At 43.3% G+C, this 23,678-nt stretch overlaps 1 protein-coding gene, 1 long non-coding RNA gene and 1 pseudogene across 5 annotated transcripts in view; 1 reads left to right on the top strand and 2 right to left on the bottom strand.

Annotated features, from left to right (window-relative positions):
• LOC123743073 (uncharacterized) overlaps positions 1–5,600 on the bottom strand; it is a 68,521-nt gene extending 62,921 nt beyond the window's left edge. The window contains exons 1-2 of the long non-coding RNA XR_006769813.1: positions 5,529–5,600; positions 5,366–5,413 (exon numbers count right to left, since the gene is read on the bottom strand). This is a non-coding gene — a long non-coding RNA (uncharacterized lncRNA). The remainder of the gene's footprint in view (positions 1–5,365; positions 5,414–5,528) is intronic.
• Positions 1–23,678, bottom strand: part of LOC123743233 (basic proline-rich protein-like) — a 603,964-nt pseudogene that overhangs the window by 448,001 nt on the left and 132,285 nt on the right.
• On the top strand, positions 800–21,857 carry LOC106604180 (cationic amino acid transporter 2). Of its 4 annotated transcripts, none has more exons than XM_014198602.2 (14): positions 800–985; positions 1,375–1,408; positions 2,171–2,345; positions 6,130–6,331; positions 10,294–10,449; positions 11,113–11,278; positions 11,534–11,670; positions 13,767–13,989; positions 16,468–16,604; positions 17,750–17,852; positions 17,944–18,077; positions 19,641–19,807; positions 20,781–20,889; positions 21,555–21,857. In XM_014198602.2, exons 3-14 carry the CDS (start codon positions 2,178–2,180, stop codon positions 21,683–21,685), a joined length of 1,833 nt encoding a protein of 610 aa, XP_014054077.1. In that variant the 5' UTR covers positions 800–985; positions 1,375–1,408; positions 2,171–2,177; the 3' UTR covers positions 21,686–21,857. The 4 variants fall into 4 exon arrangements, with proteins under 4 accessions (XP_014054077.1, XP_014054079.1, XP_014054080.1 ...); XM_014198604.2 differs by having other exon boundaries at positions 869–985; positions 2,174–2,345; XM_014198605.2 differs by having other exon boundaries at positions 888–980.

Here is a 23,678-nt window from a genome sequence, read left to right as displayed (position 1 = left end):
CTCAGAGAAAGCGATTTTGTTTAACAAGTAATATTTTTTGGTTTCTCAAAAAAGGTATGGTTAAAAATAATCAAATAAAGATAAACATGGTTTTCTAAAGCTAGTGGCAATATTTCATTCAGTACTGAAACGTACCGGCGGCTCAACTTACCCTGTCCCACGGCCCATACCCAGGGTAAGTTGTGCAAAGAGACCACTTTTTTATGGACAAGCTATGTTTTCAAAACTCTTATGTTTACATTCATTCTGATTATTTCCAGGGATACACAACATCCTGAAATATGTGTAGATATCTTTGTTAGAAATAATATGATATTTCCCTTGACGGAGTGATGCTGGCCCAACTTACCCTACTCTCCCTTACCAGCACATTTGAGACAAAACCCTGGTTGCCTCTGCCAGTAGGCTGAAAGTTGACCGCAAGACAATAACACCAAGTTAACTTGACCATCAAGACAATAACACCAAGTACACAACATAACCCACAAAGAAATATTTAACTGGCAATAAAATCAACATATTGCAAAATGACCTTCTCAGTCTCTGGACTTGAAACCCATTGAAAACCTGTGGTTTGAATTTAAGAGCGCAGTGCATAAGCACAGACGAGGATATCAAAGACAATTTTGATTCTTATTATTTTCATATTGTAATTATCAAAAGTAAGCTTTGGCAATATGTACAGTCTTACGTCATGCCAATAAATTGAATTGAATTGAATTGAATTGAATTGAATTGAATTGAATTGAGAGAGAGATTTAGAGAGAGATAGAGATTTAGAGAGATAGAGAATGAGAGAGAGAGAGAGGGAGAGAGAGAGAGAGAGAGAGAGGGAGAGAGAGAGAGAGAGCGAGTGAGATAAAGAAAGAGAGAGAGAGAGAAAGACAGAGAGAGAGAGAGAGAACAGAACAGAACAGAATGGAATGTCTCTGATTGTCCATGTTCCGTCTCAGAACACATGACAACATAGAACTTGTACGGTAAGGTGAGTACACCTTCTATTGATTCACACACCTGTTATTAGATATTACATTTCTAATTCAGGTTTTTTATATGACATAAATGTTTAATAAACATGTATTTACATTACATACTGTAAATATTTCCTTATTACATACTCATTTAGGTTTATCCTATTGATAAAAGTTGTGAGTTTTGGCTAGATATGTGTGTGTGGTTAGTTATTAGAGGTTGTGTAAAACCCAGAGTCATGTAGCAGGTTAGGGTGTAGTTATAGAGCCAATGGGCATCAGGAGAAAAATTACAGGCATCAGCAGTCTTCAGTCAAGCAGGTGATAAAGGAGGAGGCATAAAATAATTAAGCGATTGAAGGAAAGAATAACAAACACTATCAATTGTCTCTCTTAAACACAGCACAGCTCTGTAGCAGGGAATCACTCATTAACAGGTAAGCAGACAAAACAAATATTGATTTATTATTTGGTAGACTAATTATAGTGATTTTGGTGTTTTAATAGGAGAATGCAAGGTTTCCACTCAATGGTGCTGAACTTTTGGAATTAGAGTGCCTTGTGAAAGAATGTTACTGATAGGGACAGACCATAAAGTAGCTTATGGATTTTACAGTAGATTTACAAAGAGCACGGCTGTATTTAGAAGACTTCATAAAATACATGGAAACCGATACATGTTATCAATAATTTTTCTGATATTATACTTCTGATCTTTTAAAAACTTAGAGGTATGTCTTAAACTATGTGGTAAAGACAGACACTTTTTCATTGATTTCCAGTGTTTATTTTCTTCAATGTAGCTTTTGAATAGCTAAATTACTAGAAAGTAATGTTCTTGAACATCATGTCGTCAGAAATGATTCAGTGTGAGGGGTGATCTGAGAATTATTCACCAACATGTTCACTCATCCATTCTCTCTCTCTCTCTCTCTCTCTCTCTCTCTCTCTCTCTCTCTCTCTCTCTCTCTCTGTCTCTCTCTCTCTCTCTCACTCACTCACTCTCTCTCTCTCTCTCTCTCTCTCTCTCTCTCTCTCTCTCTCTCTCGCTCTCTCACTCTCTCTCTCTCTCTCTCTCTCTCTCTCTCTCTCTCTCTCTCACTCCCACCCTCACTGATCCCCTTTTCTCTCTCTACCTTCTCTCATTACATCCCCCCTCTCTTCTTCCCCCAACCCTTAACCCCTGACCCTGACCCTAGTAGAAGGATGACCTGCCACTCATTGAGCTCCTTTGTACGGAGCCTGTCCAGGAGAAAACCTCTGGAGCCCGAGGGAGAGGAGTCCACTTTCAACCGCTGTCTGACCACCCTGGACCTGGTGGCCCTAGGGGTGGGGAGTACCCTGGGGGCAGGGGTCTATGTTCTCTCAGGAGAGGTATGGATACAACTTCTTCTTAGATAACTAACTTATTTTAATTTAACACTGTTGAGTTGGTGGCCCTAGGGGTAGGGAGTACCCTGGGGGCAGGGGAGAGGTATGGATACAACTTCTTCTTAGTTAACTAACTTATTTTAATTTAACACTGTTGAGTTGGTGGCCCTAGGGGTAGGGACTACCCTGGAGGCAGGGGAGTGGTATGGATACAACTTATTCTTAGTTAACTAACTTATTTTAATTTAAAACTGTTGAGTTGGTGGCCCTAGGGGTAGGGACTACCCTGGAGGCAGGGGAGAGGTATGGATACAACTTATTCTTAGATAACTAACTTATTTTAACTTAACACTGTTGAGTTGGTTGCCCTAGGGGTGGGGACTACCTTGGGGGTGGGGAGATGTATGGATATATATCTGATAGTTGCACTTATCTACTATTTTTTCTTCACCTTTTTACCTTTTAACACTTTTAATACTTTAACACTTAACCATACGTCACTCTTCAACGTTACACTTCAACATCACACTTCAACATTACACTTCAACGTTACACTTCAACGTCACTCTTCAATGTAACACTTCAACGTTACACTTCAACATCACACTTCAATGTAACACTTCCATGTTACACTTCAACATTACACTTCAATGTAACACTTCAACGTCACACTTCAACGTTACACTTCAATGTTACACTTCAACGTCACACTTCAACGTTACACTTCAACATTACACTTCAATGTAACACTTCAACGTCACACTTCAACGTTACACTTCAATGTTACACTTCAACGTCACACTTCAACGTCACACTTCAACGTCACACTTCAACGTAACACTTCAACGTAACACTTTAACGTAACACTAACGTAACACTTCAACGTAACACTTCAATGTCACATTTCAACATCACACTTCAACGTAACACTTCAATCTAACACTTCAACGTAACACTTCAATGTAACACTTCAACGTTACACTTCAACGTCACACTTCAACGTAACACTTCAACGTTACACTTCAATGTTACACTTCAATGTCACACTTCAACGTTACACTTCAACGTCACACTTCGATGTCACACTTCAATGTTACACTTCAACCTCACACTTCAATGTCATATTTCAATATCACACTTTAATGTAACACTTCAACGTAACATTTCAAGGTAACACTTCAACGTAACACTTCAACGTAACACTTTAATGTAACACTTCAATGTAACACTTCAACGTAACACTTTAATGTAACACTTCAACGTAACACTTCAATGTAACACTTCAACATAACACTTCAATGTCACACTTCAACATCACACTTCAATGTAACACTTCAACATTACACTTCAACGTTACACTTCAACGTAACACTTCAAGGTAACACTTCAAGGTAACACTTCAACATCACACTTCAACATAACACTTCAACATTACACTTCAACGTAACACTTCAACGTAACACTTCAACATCACACTTCAACGTCACACTTCAACATCATACTTCAACGTTACACTTCAACATCACACTTCAACGTCACACTTCAACGTCACACTTCAACGTAACACTTCAACGTAACACTTCAACGTTACACTTCAACGTCACACTTCAACATCACACTTCAACATCACACTTCAACGTAACACTTCAACGTAACACTTCAACGTCACACTTCAACATCACACTTCAACGTCACACTTCAACATCACACTTCAACGTAACACTTCAACGTCACACTTCAACATCACACTTCAACGTTACACTTCAACGTCACACTTCAACATCATACTTCAACGTAACACTTCAACGTTACACTTCAACGTCACACTTCAACATCACACTTTAACGTAACACTTCAACGTAACACTTCAACGTTACACTTCAACGTTACACTTCAATGTAACACTTCAACATCACACTTTAACGTAACACTTCAACGTTGTTCAGTAACACTTCAACGTAACATTTCAACGTTACATTTCAACGTCAGACTTCAACGTTACACTTCAACGTCACACTTCAACGTCACACTTCAACGTCACACTTCAACGTTACACTTCAACGTTACACTTCAATGTCACTCTTCAGTGTCACATTTCAACGTAACATTTCAACGTTACATTTCAACGTTACATTTCAACGTCAGACTTCAACGTTACACTTCAACGTCACACTTCAACGTAACACTTCAACGTCACACTTCAATGTAACACTTTAATGTAACACTTCAACGTAAGACTTCAATCTTACACTTCAATGTCACACTTCATCGTTATACTTCAACATAACACTTTAACACTATAGTGGGGCGGCAAAGCATAATAATGGTTCAGTTTGTGATAAAAGCACCTCATTTGGCAGATGTGTAGATTCATGTATAATAAAAATATTTTGATATCGATCCATCTCAGGTTTGACCCCTGGGGGGCGTGACACCCATCTGAGAAAATAATGGTTGAATAATATATGTAAAAACGCACTCCAACTATTTTTGAACTTTTCCTATTGAAAAACAACACGTACAAATACAGTAAGTAAACTTAAGGGTAAGACCCCCCCCCTGTGCAATGTCATGAGGATACCTGGACCACCTATTGAGATGTGACTTTTGTTCAGTAAATAAGGTGTTAAATGAGGTGAAAGGAGACTGGAGTGCCACTTTTAATAAATTAACATATCCAGGAAGGTTCAGTTTGGGATGAACCTTGATGCAGGAGTAAACAGCACAGGACTGACCGGAACGACTCTTGACAGGAATGATATGTTGGCCTAAAGCAAGGAGGGGGATGCTCTGATGGTATTTGATGAAGACATTGGCAAAATGTGGTGCTTTTGTTTTCACAAAATAAACAATCCTTAAGAACATTTTAGTTTAGATGCCTGAACTACTTTTACACTTTAACTTAACACCGTAACACTTGAACACTTAAAGGAGAATTTAGCTTTTTTACAACCAAATCTCTATTTTTATTTAAATGGAATGTTACAGAAGGGTGCAATTTCACTTGTTTTTGAGAAACTTACCCCAACCAGCGATTCACTTGCTCATTCTCGTTGTGCAGTATGGGTGCTCTGAAAAAAACATGAACAAAAACACCCAAATATGTCATTTTAGAAACAGATGCGGTCTCAGTAGAGTGATACAGGTCTTTAGATGTTGTACACATGAAAGTGTGTCATTACGAACTTTATCCACAACGTAACACTTTATCTTGTTGTGACTCGAGCGATACGTCTCCGTCCATTCTAGCTGCAGTTTACACGGAGAATGGAACAGCTAGATAAGGAAAACAGCTTGAGTCGCACACAATGCAATATAATGCACAATGGGGATGAGGAAGTGAATCACTGGTTGAGTAAAATTTTTTTTTTTTAAATTGTGAAATTGTAAAAAAAAAAAAGAAAAGTGTCTGGACCTTTCTATAACACACCATTTACATATTAATTTTTTTAGATTGTTTATAAAAAGTAAAAATTCTCCTTTGAAATTCTCCTTATCCACTTTGAATTTCCTTAAGATTATTTATTTCTATCTATCTCATCTAATGAAAGTCACTATACAAATGTAATGTATGATTGCTATCATCATTATCAGATGACTCAGAAATGTTTGTTTCTCTCTAGGTTTCTTCTTAAGTTCCTTCCTTCTTAGGGAGCTTTCCCTAGCCACTGGGCTTCTGCTTCTGCATTGCTTGCTCTTTGGGGGTTTTGGCCGGGTATCTGGAAACTGCTGATGTAAAAAGAGCTTTATAAAATCAATTTTATTGACTGATTGTCATGTTTATCAGGTTGCAAGGACGTCGTCAGGTCCCAGCATCATTATATCCTTCTTCATTGCTGCCGTGGCCTCTGTCTTTGCCGGCTTGTGCTACGCTGAGTTCGGGGCCCGCGTCCCCAAAACGGGGTCTGCGTATCTCTACAGCTATGTGACGGTGGGAGAGCTACTGGCCTTTATTACCGGGTGGAATCTGTTGCTGTCCTACGTCATAGGTAAGATACAACAATATACTACTTAATTCTTGTTCAAGCTGATTCTTCTTTCTAGTTCCTATCTGATCTAAACCTGGCCAGTATATTAGGTACACCCCGTTGACAAAAAAATGGATCGCTCCTACAGAAAGTGAGTCACGTGGCCGTGGTTTGTTATATAAAGCAGGCATCGAGACATTCAGTTACTGTTCGAATGAACTTTAGAATGGGCAAAAAGGAATGACCTAAGCGACTTTTAGCGTGGCATGATCATCTGTGTCAGGCGCACAGAATCCAGTATCTCAGAAATCTCCTGGGCTTTACACGCACGACAGTGCCTAGGTTATTTTTTTCGAGAATAGTGTGACAAACAAAAAACATCCTGTCAGTGGCAGTCCTGTGGGTGGAAACAAATCGTTGATGAAAGATTGAAGGAGAATGGCAAGTACCATTCAAGCTAACAGGCGGAACACAAACAGACAGATAACGGCCCAGTACAACAGTGGTGTGCAGAACGACGTCTCGGAACGCACAACTCGTCGATCCTTCTCACGGTGGGCTACTGCAGCACACAACCACAGCGGGTTCCACTCCTATCAGCTAAAAACAAGATGAAACTGCTCCAGTGGGCACGCCATCACCAACACTGGGAAACTGAGGAGTGGAAAAACCTCACCTGGAACACGACAGTGAGTTTAGTTTACTTGAGTGGCCTGGTCAGTCCCCAGACCTGGTCAGTCCCAGACCTGGTCAGTCCCCAGACCTGTGCAGTCCCCAGACCTGCGCAGTCCCCAGACCTGGTCAGTCCCCAGACCTGCGCAGTCCCCAGACCTGGTTAGTCCCCAGACCTGGTCAGTCCCCAGACCTGGTCAGTCCCCAGACCTGGTCAGTGCCCAGACCTGCGCAGTCCCCAGACCTGGTCAGTCCCCAGACCCGCGCAGTCCCCAGACCTGCGCAGTCCCCAGACCTCAACCCAATAGAACATCTTTAGGATGAGATAGAACGGGCTGTTCGCAACATGAATATTCCACCGTCCAATCTGTCGCAACTGCGTGATGCCATCACGTCAGCATGGACCAACATCCCTGTGGAACATTTCCGACACCTCGTAGAATACCGAAGAATTTAGGCTGTGAGTGTATATCTTTATTGAGGCATGTTTATAATGTTGTTAATATAACATTGGCTCCCTGGTGTGAGGCTAAACATTTTGGCTCAGTGCCTGGGAACACTGAGATCCATAAATGATCAACCATAAATACAAGAATCCAATGTCTTCCTTTAACCTTTCATCTCTGACTTTAACCCCCTGCAGTAAAATGGTGATTCACCATCATCCATTTATTTGCTCCAATCCAGAGCTATATACAGCATAGAGAGACATATATATATATATATATATATATATATATATATATATATATATATAGAGATAGAGAGAGAGAGAGAGAGAGAGAGAGAGAGAGAGAGAGAGAGAGAGAGAGAGAGAGAGAGAGAGAGAGAGAGAGAGAGAGAGAGGAGAGAGAGAGAGAGAGAGAGAGAGAGAGAGAGAGAGAGAGTGAGAGAGTGAGAGAGGCAAAGACAGAGTGAGAGAGAGAGGCAAAGACAGAGTGAGAGAGAGAGGCAAAGACAGAGTGAGAGAGAGAGAAAGAGAGAGAGAGAGAGAGAGAGAGAGAGAGAGAGAGAGAGAGAGAGAGAAAGGCAAAGAGAGTGACAGAGAGAGAGTAAAAGAGAGGCAGAGAAAGAGAGAGAGAGAAGCAGGGAGTGAGAGTGTGAGAGAGAAAGGCAGAGAGAGAGCGAGGCAGAGAGAGAGAGAGAGAGAGAGAGAGGCACAGAGAGAGCGAGGCAGGCACAGAGAGAGAGAGGCAGAGAGAGAGAGAGGTAGAGAGCGTGAGAGAGAGAGGCAGAGAGAGAGAGAAGCAGGGAGTGAGAGTGTGAGAGCGTGAGAGAGAGAGGCAGAGAGAGAGGGAGAGAGAGAATTATGCAAAAATATCCTCAGTGTACAACACCAAATAACGCATGCAGAGCAGAATTAGGCCGATACCCGCTAATCATCAAAATCCAGAAAAGGGCCATTAAATTCTACAACCACCTAAAAGGAAGCGATTTCCAAACCTTCCATAACAAAGCCATCACCTACAGAGAGATGAACCTGGAGAAGAGTCCCCTAAGCAAGCTGGTCCTGGGGCTCTGTTCACAAACACAAACAGACCCCACAGAGGCCCAGGACAGCAACACAGTTAGACCCAACCAAATCATGAGAAAACAAAAAGATAATTACTTGACACTTTGGTAAGAATTAACACAAAAAAAAACAGAGCAAACTAGAATGCTATTTGCCCCTAAACAGAGAGAACACAGTGAATACCTGACCACTGTGACTGAACCAACATTAAGGAAAGCTTTGACTATGTACAGACTCGAGCATAGCCTTGCTATTAAGAGAGACCGCCGAAGGCAGACCTGGCTCTCAAGAGAAGACAGGCTATGTGCACACTGCCCACAAAATGAGGTGGAATCTGAGCTGCACTTCCTAACCTCCTGCCAAATGTATGACCTTATTAGAGACACATATTTCCCTCAGATTACACAGATCCACAAAGAATTCAAAAACATACCCAATGTTGATAAACTCCCATATCTACTGGGTGAAATACCATAGTGTGCCATCACAGCAGCAAGATGTGTGACCTGTTTCCCCAAGAAAAAGGCAACAAGTGAAGAGCAAACAACCCATATTTAAGTTTATTTATTTTCCCTTTTTGTACTTTAACTATTTGCACATAATATGACAGTTGTAAATGTCTTTTTTTTTTTAAATTGTTTAGTATCACTTTTATTTACTATCTATTTCACTTTCTTCGGCAATGTAAACATGTTTCCCATGCCAATAAAGTCCTTAAATTGAAATTGAATTGAGAGAGAGAGAGAGAGAGAGAGAGAGAGAGAGAGAGAGAGAGAGAGAGAGAGCCAGAGAGAGCGAGAGAAGCCAGAGAGAGAGCCAGAGAGAGAGAGAGAGAGAGAGAGAGAGAGACAGAGAGAGCCAGAGAGAGAGAGAGAGCCAGAGAGAGAGAGAGCCAGAGAGAGAGAGAGAGAGAGAGCCAGAGAGAGAGAGAGAGAGAGAGAGCCAGAGAGAGAGAGCCAGAGAGAGAGAGCCAGCGAGAGAGAGCCAGAGAGAGAGAGCCAGAGAGAGAGAGCCAGAGAGAGAGAGCCAGAGAGAGAGAGCCAGAGAGAGAGAGAGAGAGAGAGAGCCAGAGAGAGAGAGAGAGAGAGAGAGAGAGAGAGCCAGAGAGAGAGAGAGAGAGAGAGAGAGCCAGAGAGAGAGAGAGAACACAGTTTGTACAGCAGTTTCAACCAGGAGGTGCTACCATGCTCTCAAAAACAACTCCACGGCAGTTAAGTTAACGCCTGCTGGGCAATACTGACCAATAAAAACACATGTAATAGCTAACAGTCTAGCCTTACTCACAGAACTGAAGTATCCGAGATACCTAACCTTATCTTGTTCTTGTTCTCAACTTGCCTACCTGGTTAAATAAAGGTGAAATAAAATAAAAAAATCTAACTGGAGTCATTTACCTAAGCTTAACCAATCACATTCATATCTGCCCTCGAGGGCGTTCTCTGTACGTACGATATGATGATTCGTAATGAACTCTCTCCTCTTCTCAGGGTTGTAAATAATATAATAAAATAAATAATAATAAAACCATGAGTACTGATTGATGGATTGACTGTGTTTCAGTCTAGCGTCAGGTGAACTGTTGTGTCCTTTCACCTTTTTGATCTAATACTTGTCCCATTATTATTAAACTGTTCCCTTTCAATTGTTACCATGATTACGAATGTGCTTTTTATATTTATTCTGTAAGAAAGATTTACATTTAGCCCTATCCATAAAGGCCGATTCTCACCAGTGTAAAGGGTTGATTGATCCAGCTATTGTCATATCGGCTAATCTCCTCTCATCATTATCCTGTCAGGGACGTCCAGTGTGGCGAGGGCTTGGAGCGGAACCTTTGATGACCTCATCGGCAATGCCATGGGGAACTTCTTCAAAGAAAACGTATACATGAACCTCCCGGGCCTCGCAGAATACCCAGACTTCTTTGCTGCTGGACTCATTATGCTCCTGGCAGGTAAACTGAATCTGATGATTGATTGATCATTGGTTAGTTTAACATTAAAACTGTCTGGTACTGATGATGTTGAAAATTATGATGATGATGTTGATAATGATGATGATGATGGTGGTGATGGTGGTGATGGTGGTGATGATGATGTTGATAATGATGGTGGTGATGATGGTGGTGATGGTGGTGATGGTGGTGGTGATGGTGGTGATGATGATGATGGTGATGATGGTGATGGTGATGGTGGTGATGATGATGATGGTGATGGTGATGATGGTGGTGATGGTGGTGATGATGATGATGATGATGATGATGGTGATGGTGGTGATGATGATGATGATGTGATGGTGGTGGTGATGATGATGATGGTGGTGGTGATGGTGATGATGGTGATGGTGGTGATGATGGTGATGGTGATGGTGGTGGTGGTGATGGTGGTGATGGTGGTGATGGTGGTGGTGATGGTGATGATGGTGATGGTGGTGATGGTGGTGATGGTGGTGATGGATGATGGTGATGATGATGATGGTGATGATGAAGATGATGATGATGATGATGGTGATGGTGATGATGGTGGTGATGATGATGGTGATGGTGATGATGATGGTGATGATGGTGATGGTGATGATGGTGATGATCACATGTTCCATGTGTTTCCATCCTGTGAAGGTCTGCTGGCCTTCGGTGTCCAGGAATCGGCAATAGTCAACAAGATCTTCACGGCCATCAACATCCTGGTTCTTCTGTTTGTCATTATTGCGGGCTTCGTCAAGGGAGACATCGGTAACTGGCAGATCAGTCAGGAGACGCTCATCAACGCTACAGCAAAATCACAGTATGCAACCATGTTTGATTACAATACAAACGTTTGAGTACAATACATGAGATATCCTTCATCATACCAAACTTGCTAGCAACTACAGTGGATGTTGAAGACATTTCTACAGGCAAATGTGTGTGAGTATGTTATAGCCGTAGTATTAGCAAGAAATATTAGAGTGAATCTTTCAACCAAGACTTCTGGAAAACCAGAGAAGATTGGAAAGTTACTATTCTGCAACCATATGTACTCTTACATTGTCTTCTCCAGGAATCTAACGTCTACAGTCAATGTGACCAGTATGTATGGGGATGGAGGGTTCTTCCCCTACGGTTTCGACGGGACAATCTCCGGAGCCGCTACCTGTTTCTACGCCTTCGTAGGCTTCGACTGCATCGCCACAACAAGTAGGCCTATCTGCTTTGATATTTAAACATGTGCAGACACACTAACCTACATACGTCAGAAACATTTCCATCCTACAGAAACACTGATAAAGCCAGGCGCTTCTCAAAGCTTCGTCCATATAGTATCTTTGGTAATGTCTATTCTACTCAGAATGGTTAGGCATACTGTAACAGTCAATATTCTACATGATTAAACCTTGCTTGCTTAATTGACCGATATTGGCTGATTGATTGATCAACTGATGGGCCAATCGAGTGATGGACTGGTTGTATTGACAGCTCTTCATTCATTCATTAATTCATTCATTCATTCATTCATTCATTCATTCACACCCCTACAAATCACCCGGGCTAGACAATCTGGACCCTTTCTTTCTAAAATGATCTGCTGAAATTGTTGCAACCCCTATTACTAGCCTGTTCAACCTCTCTTTCGTGTCGTCTGAGATTCCCAAAGATTGGAAAGCAGCTACGGTCATCCCCCTCTTCAAAGGGGGGGGACACTCTTGACCCAAACTGCTACAGACCTATATCTATCCTACCCTGCCTTTCTAAGGTCTTCGAAAGCCAAGTCAACAAACAGATTACCGACCATTTCGAATCAAACCGCACCTTCTCCGCTATGCAATCTGGTTTCAGAGCTGGTCATGGGTGCACCTCAGCCACGCTCAAGGTCCTAAACGACATCGTAACCGCCATCGATAAGAAACAATACTGTGCTACTGTATTCATTGACCTGGCCGAGGCTTTCGACTCTGTCAATCACCACATCCTCATTGGCAGACTCAATAGCCTTGGTTTCTCAAATGATTGCCTCGCCTGGTTCACCAACTACTTCTCTGATAGAGTTCAGTGTGTCAAATCAGATGGCCTGTTGTTCGGGCCTCTGGCAGTCTCTATAGGGGTGCCACAGGGTTCAATTCTTGGGCCAACTATTTTCTCTGTATACATCAATGATGTCGCTCTTGCTGCTGGTGAGTCTCTGATCCACCTCTACGCAGACGACACCATTCTGTATACTTCTGGCCCTTCTTTGGACACTGTGTTAACAACCCTCCAGACGAGCTTCAATGCCATACAACTCTCCTTCCGTGGCCTCCAACTGCTCTTAAATACAAGTAAAACTAAATGCATGCTCTTCAACCGATCGCTGCCTGCACCTGCCCGCCCGTCCAGCATCACTACTCTGGACGGTTCTGACTTAGAATATGTGGACAACTACAAATACCTAGATGTCTGGTTAGACTGTAAACTCTCCTTCCAGACTCACATCAAAGATCTCCAATCCAAATTTAAATCTAGAATTGGCTTCCTATTTCGCAACAAAGCATCTTTCACTCATGCAGCCAAACATACCCTCGTAAAACTGACCATCCTACTGATCCTCGACTTCGGTGATGTCATTTACAAAATAGCCTCCAATACCCTACTCAATAAACTGGATGCAGTCTATCACAGTGCCATCCGTTTTGTCACCAAAGCCCCATATACTACCCACCACCGCGACCTGTACGCTCTCGTTGGCTGGCCCTCGCGTCATACTCGTCGCCAAACCCACTGGCTCCAGGTCATCTACAAGACCCTGCTAGGTAAAGTTCCCCCTTATCTCAGCTCACTGGTCACCATAGCAGCACCCACCTGTAGCACGCGCTCCAGCAGGTATATCTCTCTGGTCACCCCCAAAGCCAATTCCTCCTTTGGCCATCTCTCCTTCCAGTTCTCTGCTGCCAATGACTGGAACGAACTACAAAAATCTCTGAAACTGGAAACACTTATCTCCCTCACTAGCTTTAAGCACCAGCTGTCAGAGCAGCTCACAGATCACTGTATTTACTTTGCCACCATGGCCTTTTTTGCCTTTGCCTCCCTTATCTCACCTCATTTGCTGACATTGTATATAGACTTATTTTCCTACTCTATTATTGACTGTATGTTTGTTTTACTCCATGTGTAAATCTGTGTTGTTGTATGTGTCGAACTGCTTTTCTTTATCTTGGCCAGGTCGCAATTGTAAATGAGAACTTGTTCTCAACTTGCCTACCTGGTTAAATAAAGGTGAACCAAAAAAAAGAAGAAAATTCATTGTCTATCTCCAGGTGAGGAGGTGAAGAACCCTCAGAAGTCCATCCCGCTGGGCATCGTGGCGTCGCTCCTCATCTGTTTCCTGGCCTACTTCGCTGTGTCGGCGGCCCTCACTCTGATGATGCCCTACTACATGCTGAATGTTAACAGCCCGCTACCCGTGGCCTTCGAGTACATCGGCTGGGGGCCCGCCAAGTATGTGGTGGCTGTCGGTTCACTCTGCGCCCTCTCCACCAGGTAGGTAGGAGAACACGGAAAGTCACTGGTCAATGATGTCACCAGGCGTCATTACAGTTAGTCAGTTGGTCTGTCTGTCTGTCTGTCTGTCTGTCTGTCTGTCTGTCTGTCTGTCTGTCTGTCTGTCTGTCTGTCTGTCTGTCTGTCTGTCTGTCTGTCTGTCTGTCTGTCTGTCTGTCTGTCTGTCTGTCTGTCTGTCTGTCTCCATTCTAAAAAGATATAAACCATATTTACCACGGTGCAAATGCTTTGTAGATCTGGGCTCATGTATTCTGATGTTATCACTATATAGTACACTACCCCTGGTCAAAAGTGCACTATATAGGGCATAGGGTGCCATTTGGGGCATATCCTGAGACTGTAACATGACTGATGGCTCTCTGTCTGTCTGTCTGTCTGTCTGTCTGTCTGTCTGTCTGTCTGTCTGTCTGTCTGTCTGTCTGTCTGTCTGTCTGTCTGTCTGTCTGTCTGTCTGTCTGTCTGTCTGTCTGTCTGTCTGTCTGTCTGTCTGTCTGTCTGTCTGTCTGTCTGTCTGTCTCTCTGTCTGTCTGTCTCCATTCTAAAAAGATATAAACCATATTTACCACGGTGCAAATGCTTTGTAGATCTGGGCTCATGTATTCTGATGTTATCACTATATAGTACACTACCCCTGGTCAAAAGTGCACTATATAGGGCATAGGGTGCCATTTGGGGCATATCCTGAGACTGTAACATGACTGATGGCTCTCTGTCTGTCTGTCTGTCTGTCTGTCTGTCTGTCTGTCTGTCTGTCTGTCTGTCTGTCTGTCTGTCTGTCTGTCTGTCTGTCTGTCTGTCTGTCTGTCTGTCTGTCTGTCTGTCTGTCGTGGCCAAAAGTTTTGAGAATGACACAAATATTAATTTCCACAAGGTTTGCTGCTTCAGTGTCTATAGATATTTTTGTCAGATGTTACTATGGAATACTGAAGTATAATTACAAGCATTTCATAAGTGTCAAAGGCTTTTATTGACAATTACATGAAGTTGATGCAAAGAGTCAATATTTGCAGTGTTGACCCTTCTTTTTCAAGACCTCTGCAATCCGCCCTGGCATGCTGTCAATTAACTTCTGGGCCACATCCTCACTGATGGCAGCCCATTCTTGCATAATCAATGCTTGGAGTTTGTCAGAATTTGTGGGTTTTTGTTAGTCCACCCGCCTCTTGAGGATTGACCACAAGTTCTCAATGGGATTAAGGTCTGGGGAGTTTCCTGGCCATGGACGCAAAATATAGATGTTTTGTTCCCCGAGCCACTTAGTTATCACTTTTGCCCTATGGCAAGGTGCTCTATCATGCTGGAAAAGGCATTGTTCGTCACCAAACTGTTCCTGGATGGTTGGGAAAAGTTGCTCTCGAAGGATGTGTTGGTACCATTCTTTATTCATGGCTGTGTTCTTAGGCAAAATTATGAGTGAGCCCACTCCCTTGGCTGAGAAGCAACCCCACACATGAATGGTCTCAGGATGCTTTACTGTTGGCATGACACAGGACTGATGGTAGCACTCACCTTGTCTTCTCCGGACAAGCTTTTTTCCCAATGCCCCAAACAATTGGAAAGGGGATTCATCAGAGAAAATGACTTTACCCCAGTCCTCAGCAGTCCAATCCCTGTACCTTTTGCAGAATATCAGTCTGTCCCTGATGTTTTTCCTGGAGAGAAGTGGCTTCTTTGCTGCCCTTCTTGACACCAGGCCATCCTCCAAAAGTCTTCGCCTCACTGTACATGCAGATGCACTCACACCTACCTGCTGCCATTCCTGAGCAAGCTCTGTACTGGTGGTGCCCCGATCCCGCAGTTGAATCAACTTTAGGAAACAGTCCTGGTGCGTGCTGGACTTTCTTGGGCGCCCTGAAGCCTTCTTCACAACAATTGAACCGCTCTCCTTGAAGTTCTTGATGATCGGATAAATGGTTGATTTATGTGCAATCTTACTGGCAGCAATATCCTTGCCTGTGAAGCCCTTTTTGTGCAAAGCAATGATAACGGCATGTGTTTCCTTGCAGGTAACCATGGTTGACAAAGGAAGGACAATGATTCCAAGCACCACCGTCCTTTTGAAGCTTCCACTCTGTTATTCGAACTCAATCATCATGACAGAGTGATCTCCAGCCTTGTCCTTGTCAACACTCACACCTGTGTTAACGAGAGAATCACTGACATGATGTCAGCTGGTCCTTTTGTGGCAGGGCTGAAATGCAGTGGAAATGTTTTTGGGGGATTCAGTTCATTTGCATGGCAAAGAGGGACTTTGCAATTAATCTGATCACTCTTCATAACATTCTGGAGTATATGCAAATTGCCATCATACAAACTGAGACAGCAGACTTTGTGAAAATTAATATTTGTGTCATTCTCAAACCTTTTGGCCACGACTGTACAGTCTGTTGGATTCCATGTTCCCTGACCTGAGACTGTAACATGTCTGATGGCTCTCTGTGTCTGTCTCCTGTACAGTCTGCTGGGTTCCATGTTCCCTATGCCCCGCGTACTGTTTGCTATGGCCAGAGACGGCCTCCTCTTCAAGCCCCTCAGTAAGGTCAGCGCCAGACAAAGTCCTGTCATCGCTACCATCTCCTCCGGGGTCGTAGCAGGTAACACCCCACCCCTCTCTATCTCTCTCTCTACCCTCTCCTCCGGGGTCGTAGCAGGTAACACCCCATCCCTCTCTATCTCTCTCTCTCTCTACCCTCTCCTCCGGGGTCGTAGCAGGTAACACCCCCATCCCTCTCTATCTCTCTCTCTACCCTCTCCTCCTGGGTCGTAGCAGGTAACACCCCATCCCTCTATCTCTCTCTCTACCCTCTCCTCCGGGGTCGTAGCAGGTAACACCCCATCCCTCTCTATCTCTCTCTCTACCCTCTCCTCCGGGGTCGTAGCAGGTAACACCCCATCCCTCTCTATCTCTCTCTCTCTCTACCCTCTCCTCCGGGGTCGTAGCAGGTAACACCCCATCCCTCTCTATCTCTCTCTCTACCCTCTCCTCCGGGGTCGTAGCAGGTAACACCCCATCCCTCTAATCTCTCTCTCTCTACCCTCTCCTCCGGGGTCGTAGCAGGTAACACCCCATCCCTCTCTATCTCTCTCTCTCTACCCTCTCCTCCGGGGTCGTAGCAGGTAACACCCCATCCCTCTCTATCTCTCTCTCTCTACCCTCTCCTCCTGGGTCGTAGCAGGTAACACCCCATCCCTCTCTATCTCTCTCTCTACCCTCTCCTCCGGGGTCGTAGCAGGTAACACCCCATCCCTCTCTATCTCTCTCTCTACCCTCTCCTCCGGGGTCGTAGCAGGTAACACCCCATCCCTCTCTATCTCTCTCTCTACCCTCTCCTCCGGGGTCGTAGCAGGTAACACCCCATCCCTCTATCTCTCTCTCTACCCTCTCCTCCTGGGTCGTAGCAGGTAACACCCCATCCCTCTATCTCTCTCTCTCTACCCTCTCCTCCTGGGTCGTAGCAGGTAACACCCCATCCCTCTATCTCTCTCTCTACCCTCTCCTCCTGGGTCGTAGCAGGTAACACCCCATCCCTCTCTATCTCTCTCTCTACCCTCTCCTCCGGGGTCGTAGCAGGTAACACCCCATCCCTCTCTATCTCTCTCTTGATTTTTTTTATCTCTCTCTCTCGATCTCTCTCTCTTTTAGAGATATAAAGAGTTTGTTGTGTTTGGCCTATGATATATTTTGTGTGATGATTTATCTACGGTAAATACTTGAATGCTTGTTTGTTTTCCTTTCCAGCGATAATGGCCCTGGTGTTTGACCTGAAAGCATTAGTTGATATGATGTCAATTGGGACACTCTTTGCCTACACACTTGTGGCTATATGCATTCTTATACTTAGGTAAGTATTTCCCAAATATCCAAACTTAGATAAACAGCAGTCCTCTATTTAGCTAAATAAACAGTACTACGTTAACTTTAATAACACCTAGGTACCAAGAGACCCAATCAAAAGATTCAGATCTCCAGATCCTTGAATCAAACACCAAGTTTGGTTGTCTGGAACCACCATCATTCCCAACATCGGGCACCTCGAAAACAGTCACAGGTTTGACTGTATTGTCAGGTAAGATAAACAGTTTGACAAGAAATCTCCAATACGTCTGTCTTTAAAGTTGCCACTTATAACAATGACAAATAATATTATTCAAAGATTGTCTACATTTGAAAGGTGCTGGGGGTATCTGCAGTGTGGCATTATGTAGCATTCCCCTCTTTCTTTCAGTCATTCTTCCATCGGCCTACTCTCTCTCTGTTCAGTTGTTCTTCTCTCACCCCCTTCCTCTCTCTCTCTGTTCAGTTGTTCTTCTCTCACCCCCTTCCTCTCTCTCTCTGTTCAGTTGTTCTTCTCTCACCCCCTTCCTCTCTCTCTCTGTTCAGTTGTTCTTCTCTCACCCCCTTCCTCTCTCTCTCTGTTCAGTTGTTCTTCTCTCACCCCCTTCCTCTCTCTCTCTGTTCAGTTGTTCTTCTCTCACTCCCTTCCTCTCTCTCTCTGTTCAGTTGTTCTTCTCTCACCCCTTCCTCTCTCTCTCTCTGTTCAGTTGTTCTTCTCTCACCCCCTTCCTCTCTCTCTCTCTCTCTCTCTCTGTTCAGTTGTTCTTCACTCACCCCTTCCTCTCTCTCTCTCTGTTCAGTTGTTCTTCCCTCACCCCCTTCCTCTCTCTCTGTTCAGTTGTTCTTCTCTCACCCCTTCCTCTCTCTCTCTGTTCAGTTGTTCTTCTCTCACCCCTTCCTCTCTCTCTCTGTTCAGTTGTTCTTCTCTCACTCCCTTCCTCTCTCTCTCTGTTCAGTTGTTCTTCTCTCACCCCTTCCTCTCTCTCTCTGTTCAGTTGTTCTTCTCTCACCCCCTTCCTCTCTCTCTCTGTTCAGTTGTTCTTCTCTCACCACTTCCTCTCTCTCTCTGTTCAGTTGTTCTTCTCTCACTCCCTTCCTCTCTCTCTCTGTTCAGTTGTTCTTCTCTCACCCCCTTCCTCTCTCTCTCTCTGTTCAGTTGTTCTTCCCTCACCCCCTTCCTCTCTCTCTGTTCAGTTGTTCTTCTCTCACCCCTTCCTCTCTCTCTCTGTTCAGTTGTTCTTCTCTCACCCCCTTCCTCTCTCTCTCTGTTCAGTTGTTCTTCTCTCACTCCCTTCCTCTCTCTCTCTGTTCAGTTGTTCTTCTCTCACCCCTTCCTCTCTCTCTGTTCAGTTGTTCTTCTCTCACCCCTTCCTCTCTCTCTCTGTTCAGTTGTTCTTCTCTCACCCCCTTCCTCTCTCTCTCTGTTCAGTTGTTCTTCTCTCACCCCCTTCCTCTCTCTCTCTGTTCAGTTGTTCTTCTCTCACTCCCTTCCTCTCTCTCTCTCTGTTCAGTTGTTCTTCTCTCACCCCTTCCTCTCTCTCTGTTCAGTTGTTCTTCTCTCACCCCCTTCCCCTCTCTCTCTGTTCAGTTGTTCTTCTCTCACCCCCTTCCTCTCTCTCTCTCTGTTCAGTTGTTCTTCTCTCACCCCCTTCCTCTCTCCATCTCTGTTCAGTTGTTCTTCTCTCACCCCCTTCCTCTCTCTCTCTGTTCAGTTGTTCTTCTCTCACCCCCTTCCTCTCTCTCTCTGTTCAGTTGTTCTTCTCTCACCCCCTTCCTCTCTCTTTCTTCTCTCCAGTGGTGTGTGTATGTGCTCTGTGCCTCCTGCTGACCCAAGCGATAGACGCTATACAGCGGCAAGAGATCTGGAGCATTGTGTGTGTGTCCATCGTAGCCTTCATCCTACTGGTCCTCGTCATCGTCATCTGGAGGCATCCACAGAACCAAGCCAAGGCTGCTTTCATGGTGAGGAGCATTGTGGGAAGATGGACACCTGCATATAGAGGACGTTATCACAGGCTATTTAAACATCACTGATTAGAGGACATTATCACAAGCTATTTAAACATCACTGATTAAAGGACATTATCACAAGCTATTCAAACATCACTGATTATAGGACATTATCACAAGCTATTTAAACATCACTGATTAAAGGACATTATCACAAGCTATTTAAACATCACTGATTAAAGGACATTATCACAAGCTATTCAAACATCACTGATTAAAGGACATTATCACAAGCTATTTAAACATCACTGATTAAAGGACATTATCACAGGCTATTTAAACGTCGCTGATTAGAGGACATTATCACAAGCTATTTAAACATCACTGATTAGAGGACATTATCACATGCTATTTAAACATCACTGATTAGAGGACATTATCACAAGCTATTTAAACATCACTGATTAGAGGATGTTATCACAGGCTATTTAAACATCACTGATTAAAGGACATTATCACAAGCTATTTAAACATCACTGATTAAAGGACATTATCACAGGCTATTTAAACATCACTGATTAAAGGACATTATCACAAGCTATTTAAACATCACTGATTAGAGGATGTTATCACAGGCTATTTAAACATCACTGATTAAAGGACATTATCACATGCTATTTAAACATCACTGATTAGAGGATGTTATCACAGGCTATTTAAACATCGCTGATTAAAGGACATTATCACATGCTATTTAAACATCACTGATTAAAGGACATTATCACAGGCGATTTAAACATCGCTGATTCGCAATAATTATCAACCATTATCAGATGCAGCCTAACAGATCGTAATATCACTCCACCCTAATTTCTTTGAACTACAGAACGTTTATCTTTAGGCCCAGATCCTGTGTGGTGCGTTGTTCGTGTCTTTATGTTGACATTTCAGTAAAGTTCTGTTACCGCCTGCCGTCTGCTCCCAGGTGCCCTTCCTGCCCGTGCTGCCAGTAGTTAGTGTGTTTGTCAACGTCTACCTGATGGTCCAGTTAGGAGGAGACACCTGGATGCGATACGCCATCTGGATGGCTGTAGGTAAGTATTCTATCCAACACTTCTCTACCCAATAATACATGCCACACGAACTAAACTGAGAGGTTGGTAGGGATAGATGGGTCATTTTCTTGGGGTATCTGACCCCATATCATTAGGAGTGTGGGCTGTCTAAAGTCGGTTGGAGGGTTGAGGGGTGGCCTCTCTATGTTTTAGATTGTAAACTCTGATCTTATACCATCTCTGTCTCTCCCTCTCTCTCCCTCTCCCTCTCCCTCTTTCTTTCTTTCTTTCTTTCTTTCTTTCTTTCTTTCTTTCTTTCTTTCTTTCTTTCTTTCTTTCTTTCTTTCTTTCTTTCTTTCTTTCTTTCTTTCTTTCTTTCTTTCTCTCTCTCTCTCTCTCTCTCTCCCTCTCTCTCTCTGTCTCTCCCTTTCTTTCTCTCTCTCCCTCTCTCACTTCCCCCCTCTCTCTCTCTCTCTCTCTCTCTCTCTCTCTCTCTTCCTCTCTCTCTCTCCCTCTCTCTCTCTGTCTCTCCCTTTCTTTCTCTCTCTCCCTCTCTCACTTCCTCTCTCTCTCTCTTTCTCTCTCTCTCTGTTTCTTTCTTTCTTTCTTTCTTTCTTTCTTTCTTTCTTTCTTTCTTTCTTTCTTTCTTTCTTTCTCTCTCTCTCCATCTATCTCTCTCTCTCCCTCTCTTTTTCTCTCTGTAGGGTTCCTCATCTACTTTGGTTATGGGATCCGTAACAGTGTTCAGAAGCAGAGGAACCAGACCAGCCAGGTAAAGATTGAGACCATCAGCGGTGTGATGGAAAAGGAGGCTGTCAAAGAAGAGAAGTTCTGAGGCTGAGTGGAAAGGACAGTGCCGGGCAGGACAACACAGGACAGGACATGACATGACAACACAGGACAGCACAGGACAGCACAGGACAGCACAGGACAGCACAGGACAGCACAGGACATGACAACACAGGACAGCACAGGACAGCACAGGACAGCACAGGACAGCACAGCACAGGACATGACAACACAGGACAGCACAGGACAGCACAGGACAGCACAGGACATGACAACACAGGACAGCACAGGACAGCACAGGACAGCACAGGACATGACAACACAGGACAGCACAGGACAGCACAGCACAGGACATGACAGCACAGGACAGCACAGGACAGCACAGGACAGCACAGGACAGCACAGGACATGACAACACAGGACAGCACAGGACAGCACAGGACAGCACAGGACAGCACAGGACATGACAACACAGGACAGCACAGGACATGACAACACAGGACATGACAACACAGGACAGCACAGACAAGAACTGAAGCTGACAGGAAAGGACAGAAAAGAACTGGAGCTGACTGGACAGAAAATGTCTGGATCTGACAGGACAGAAAATGACTGGGGATGACAGGACAGGACAGGACAGGAGAGAGCGAGAGAGAGAGAGAGAGGGGTGTTCTGATGTTACAGTGTGTATTTTTGTACAAATAAAGGCTGGTTTATACTTTGTCTAACCACGTCTGTGGACCACTAGAATTTAACAAGTGTACTTGGTCAAAACAACATTTCATTTATAACCATTATGTCTGTATATTTCCACAGTATTTCTTCCAACTTTAAAATAATGTATTTTATGAGGAGATATCACTGTGATTGATAAATTATACTTGTTTTCTCATTGTTTTGTCATGCAGTATTGGGATAGATAGAACATGAAATGTCCAAAGGAAATGCATTACAAGCTTTATGAGTTGATTTAGTCAGCTGTTTAGTCCACGTGAGATTGGGTTATGAGTTTAGAGATTGTGATTTAATCTACCTTTACATCTCTTGATGTTGTAAGAGAGTTGGAACATGGAGATAAGTTATTCTCTCTGTATTAGTCAGAGGCCATGAAAGATTACCTGGCCACATCTCAAGATAATGTCAACTAATGTAACAAGCACTAACAACTTATCAGATGTAAGTTGAAGCAGTTTACCTGATGTTTCATCACTTTTCCATTACAACATGATGAGGGGACAGTGTTTTCAGAGCAGTAAGAGCAGTTCATGTGCTTGCCGAAAGCGAGAACAACTGCTGTATTCCTACATACTCCAGGCTTATTAGTGTGCTTGCTGACCAAGTTGTTTGAGAAAATCACATTGATACTATTTATACTTTTTGAACTATGACTACATAAAATACGGAACATTTAAATGGACGTAGACTTACAATGTAGATTTTTTGGGGGATAGTACTACTCTTCAACTGTTTCTGCTAGTCCCATCAAAAGTTATTCAACTTTTTTTTAAACTTACTCTACTACCATCAAAATCATTTTTGGATAGCTGAAGCAAGCACACAAATGTATTTTCTTCAGGAAAATTACCCTAGCTAATACATTTTTTAATTTTGTCACAATTATACACAGTATGTTGGAGTCCATTCAACCAGTTTAGTTGAGTTTTTGTTTCCTGTGAACTAAGATGTGACTGACGATGTGCTACAGTTTTTTATTTAATTTTTATTTAACCTTTATTTAACCAGGCAAGTCAGTTAATAAGAACTAATGCTTATTTACAATGACAGCGTGGCAGGTGGCTTAGTGTAATGCTTTACCCTACTTGTCAACTTGTGATTGTCCAAGAAGTGATACAGGAAGCAATCAACTTTTAAATCCAAGATAGATTTATTGTGCCATTTCATAGGGTCCAGTTTAATACATGTTTCAAAATGTTATCGCGTGTAGACGTAGAATGTAGAAAATCTAGTGCATAGCTTATTTCAAGATTTTAACACAATGATATTTATTGTTTCATAATGTAAATATTAAAATTTCTATG

Source organism: Salmo salar, chromosome ssa05 (genome assembly GCF_905237065.1).
Source record: "Salmo salar chromosome ssa05, Ssal_v3.1, whole genome shotgun sequence".
Classification (NCBI taxonomy): Eukaryota; Metazoa; Chordata; class Actinopteri; order Salmoniformes; family Salmonidae; genus Salmo; species Salmo salar.
Note: the sequence above shows the minus strand (reverse complement) of the source record. Positions and strands in the feature narration are given on the sequence as shown.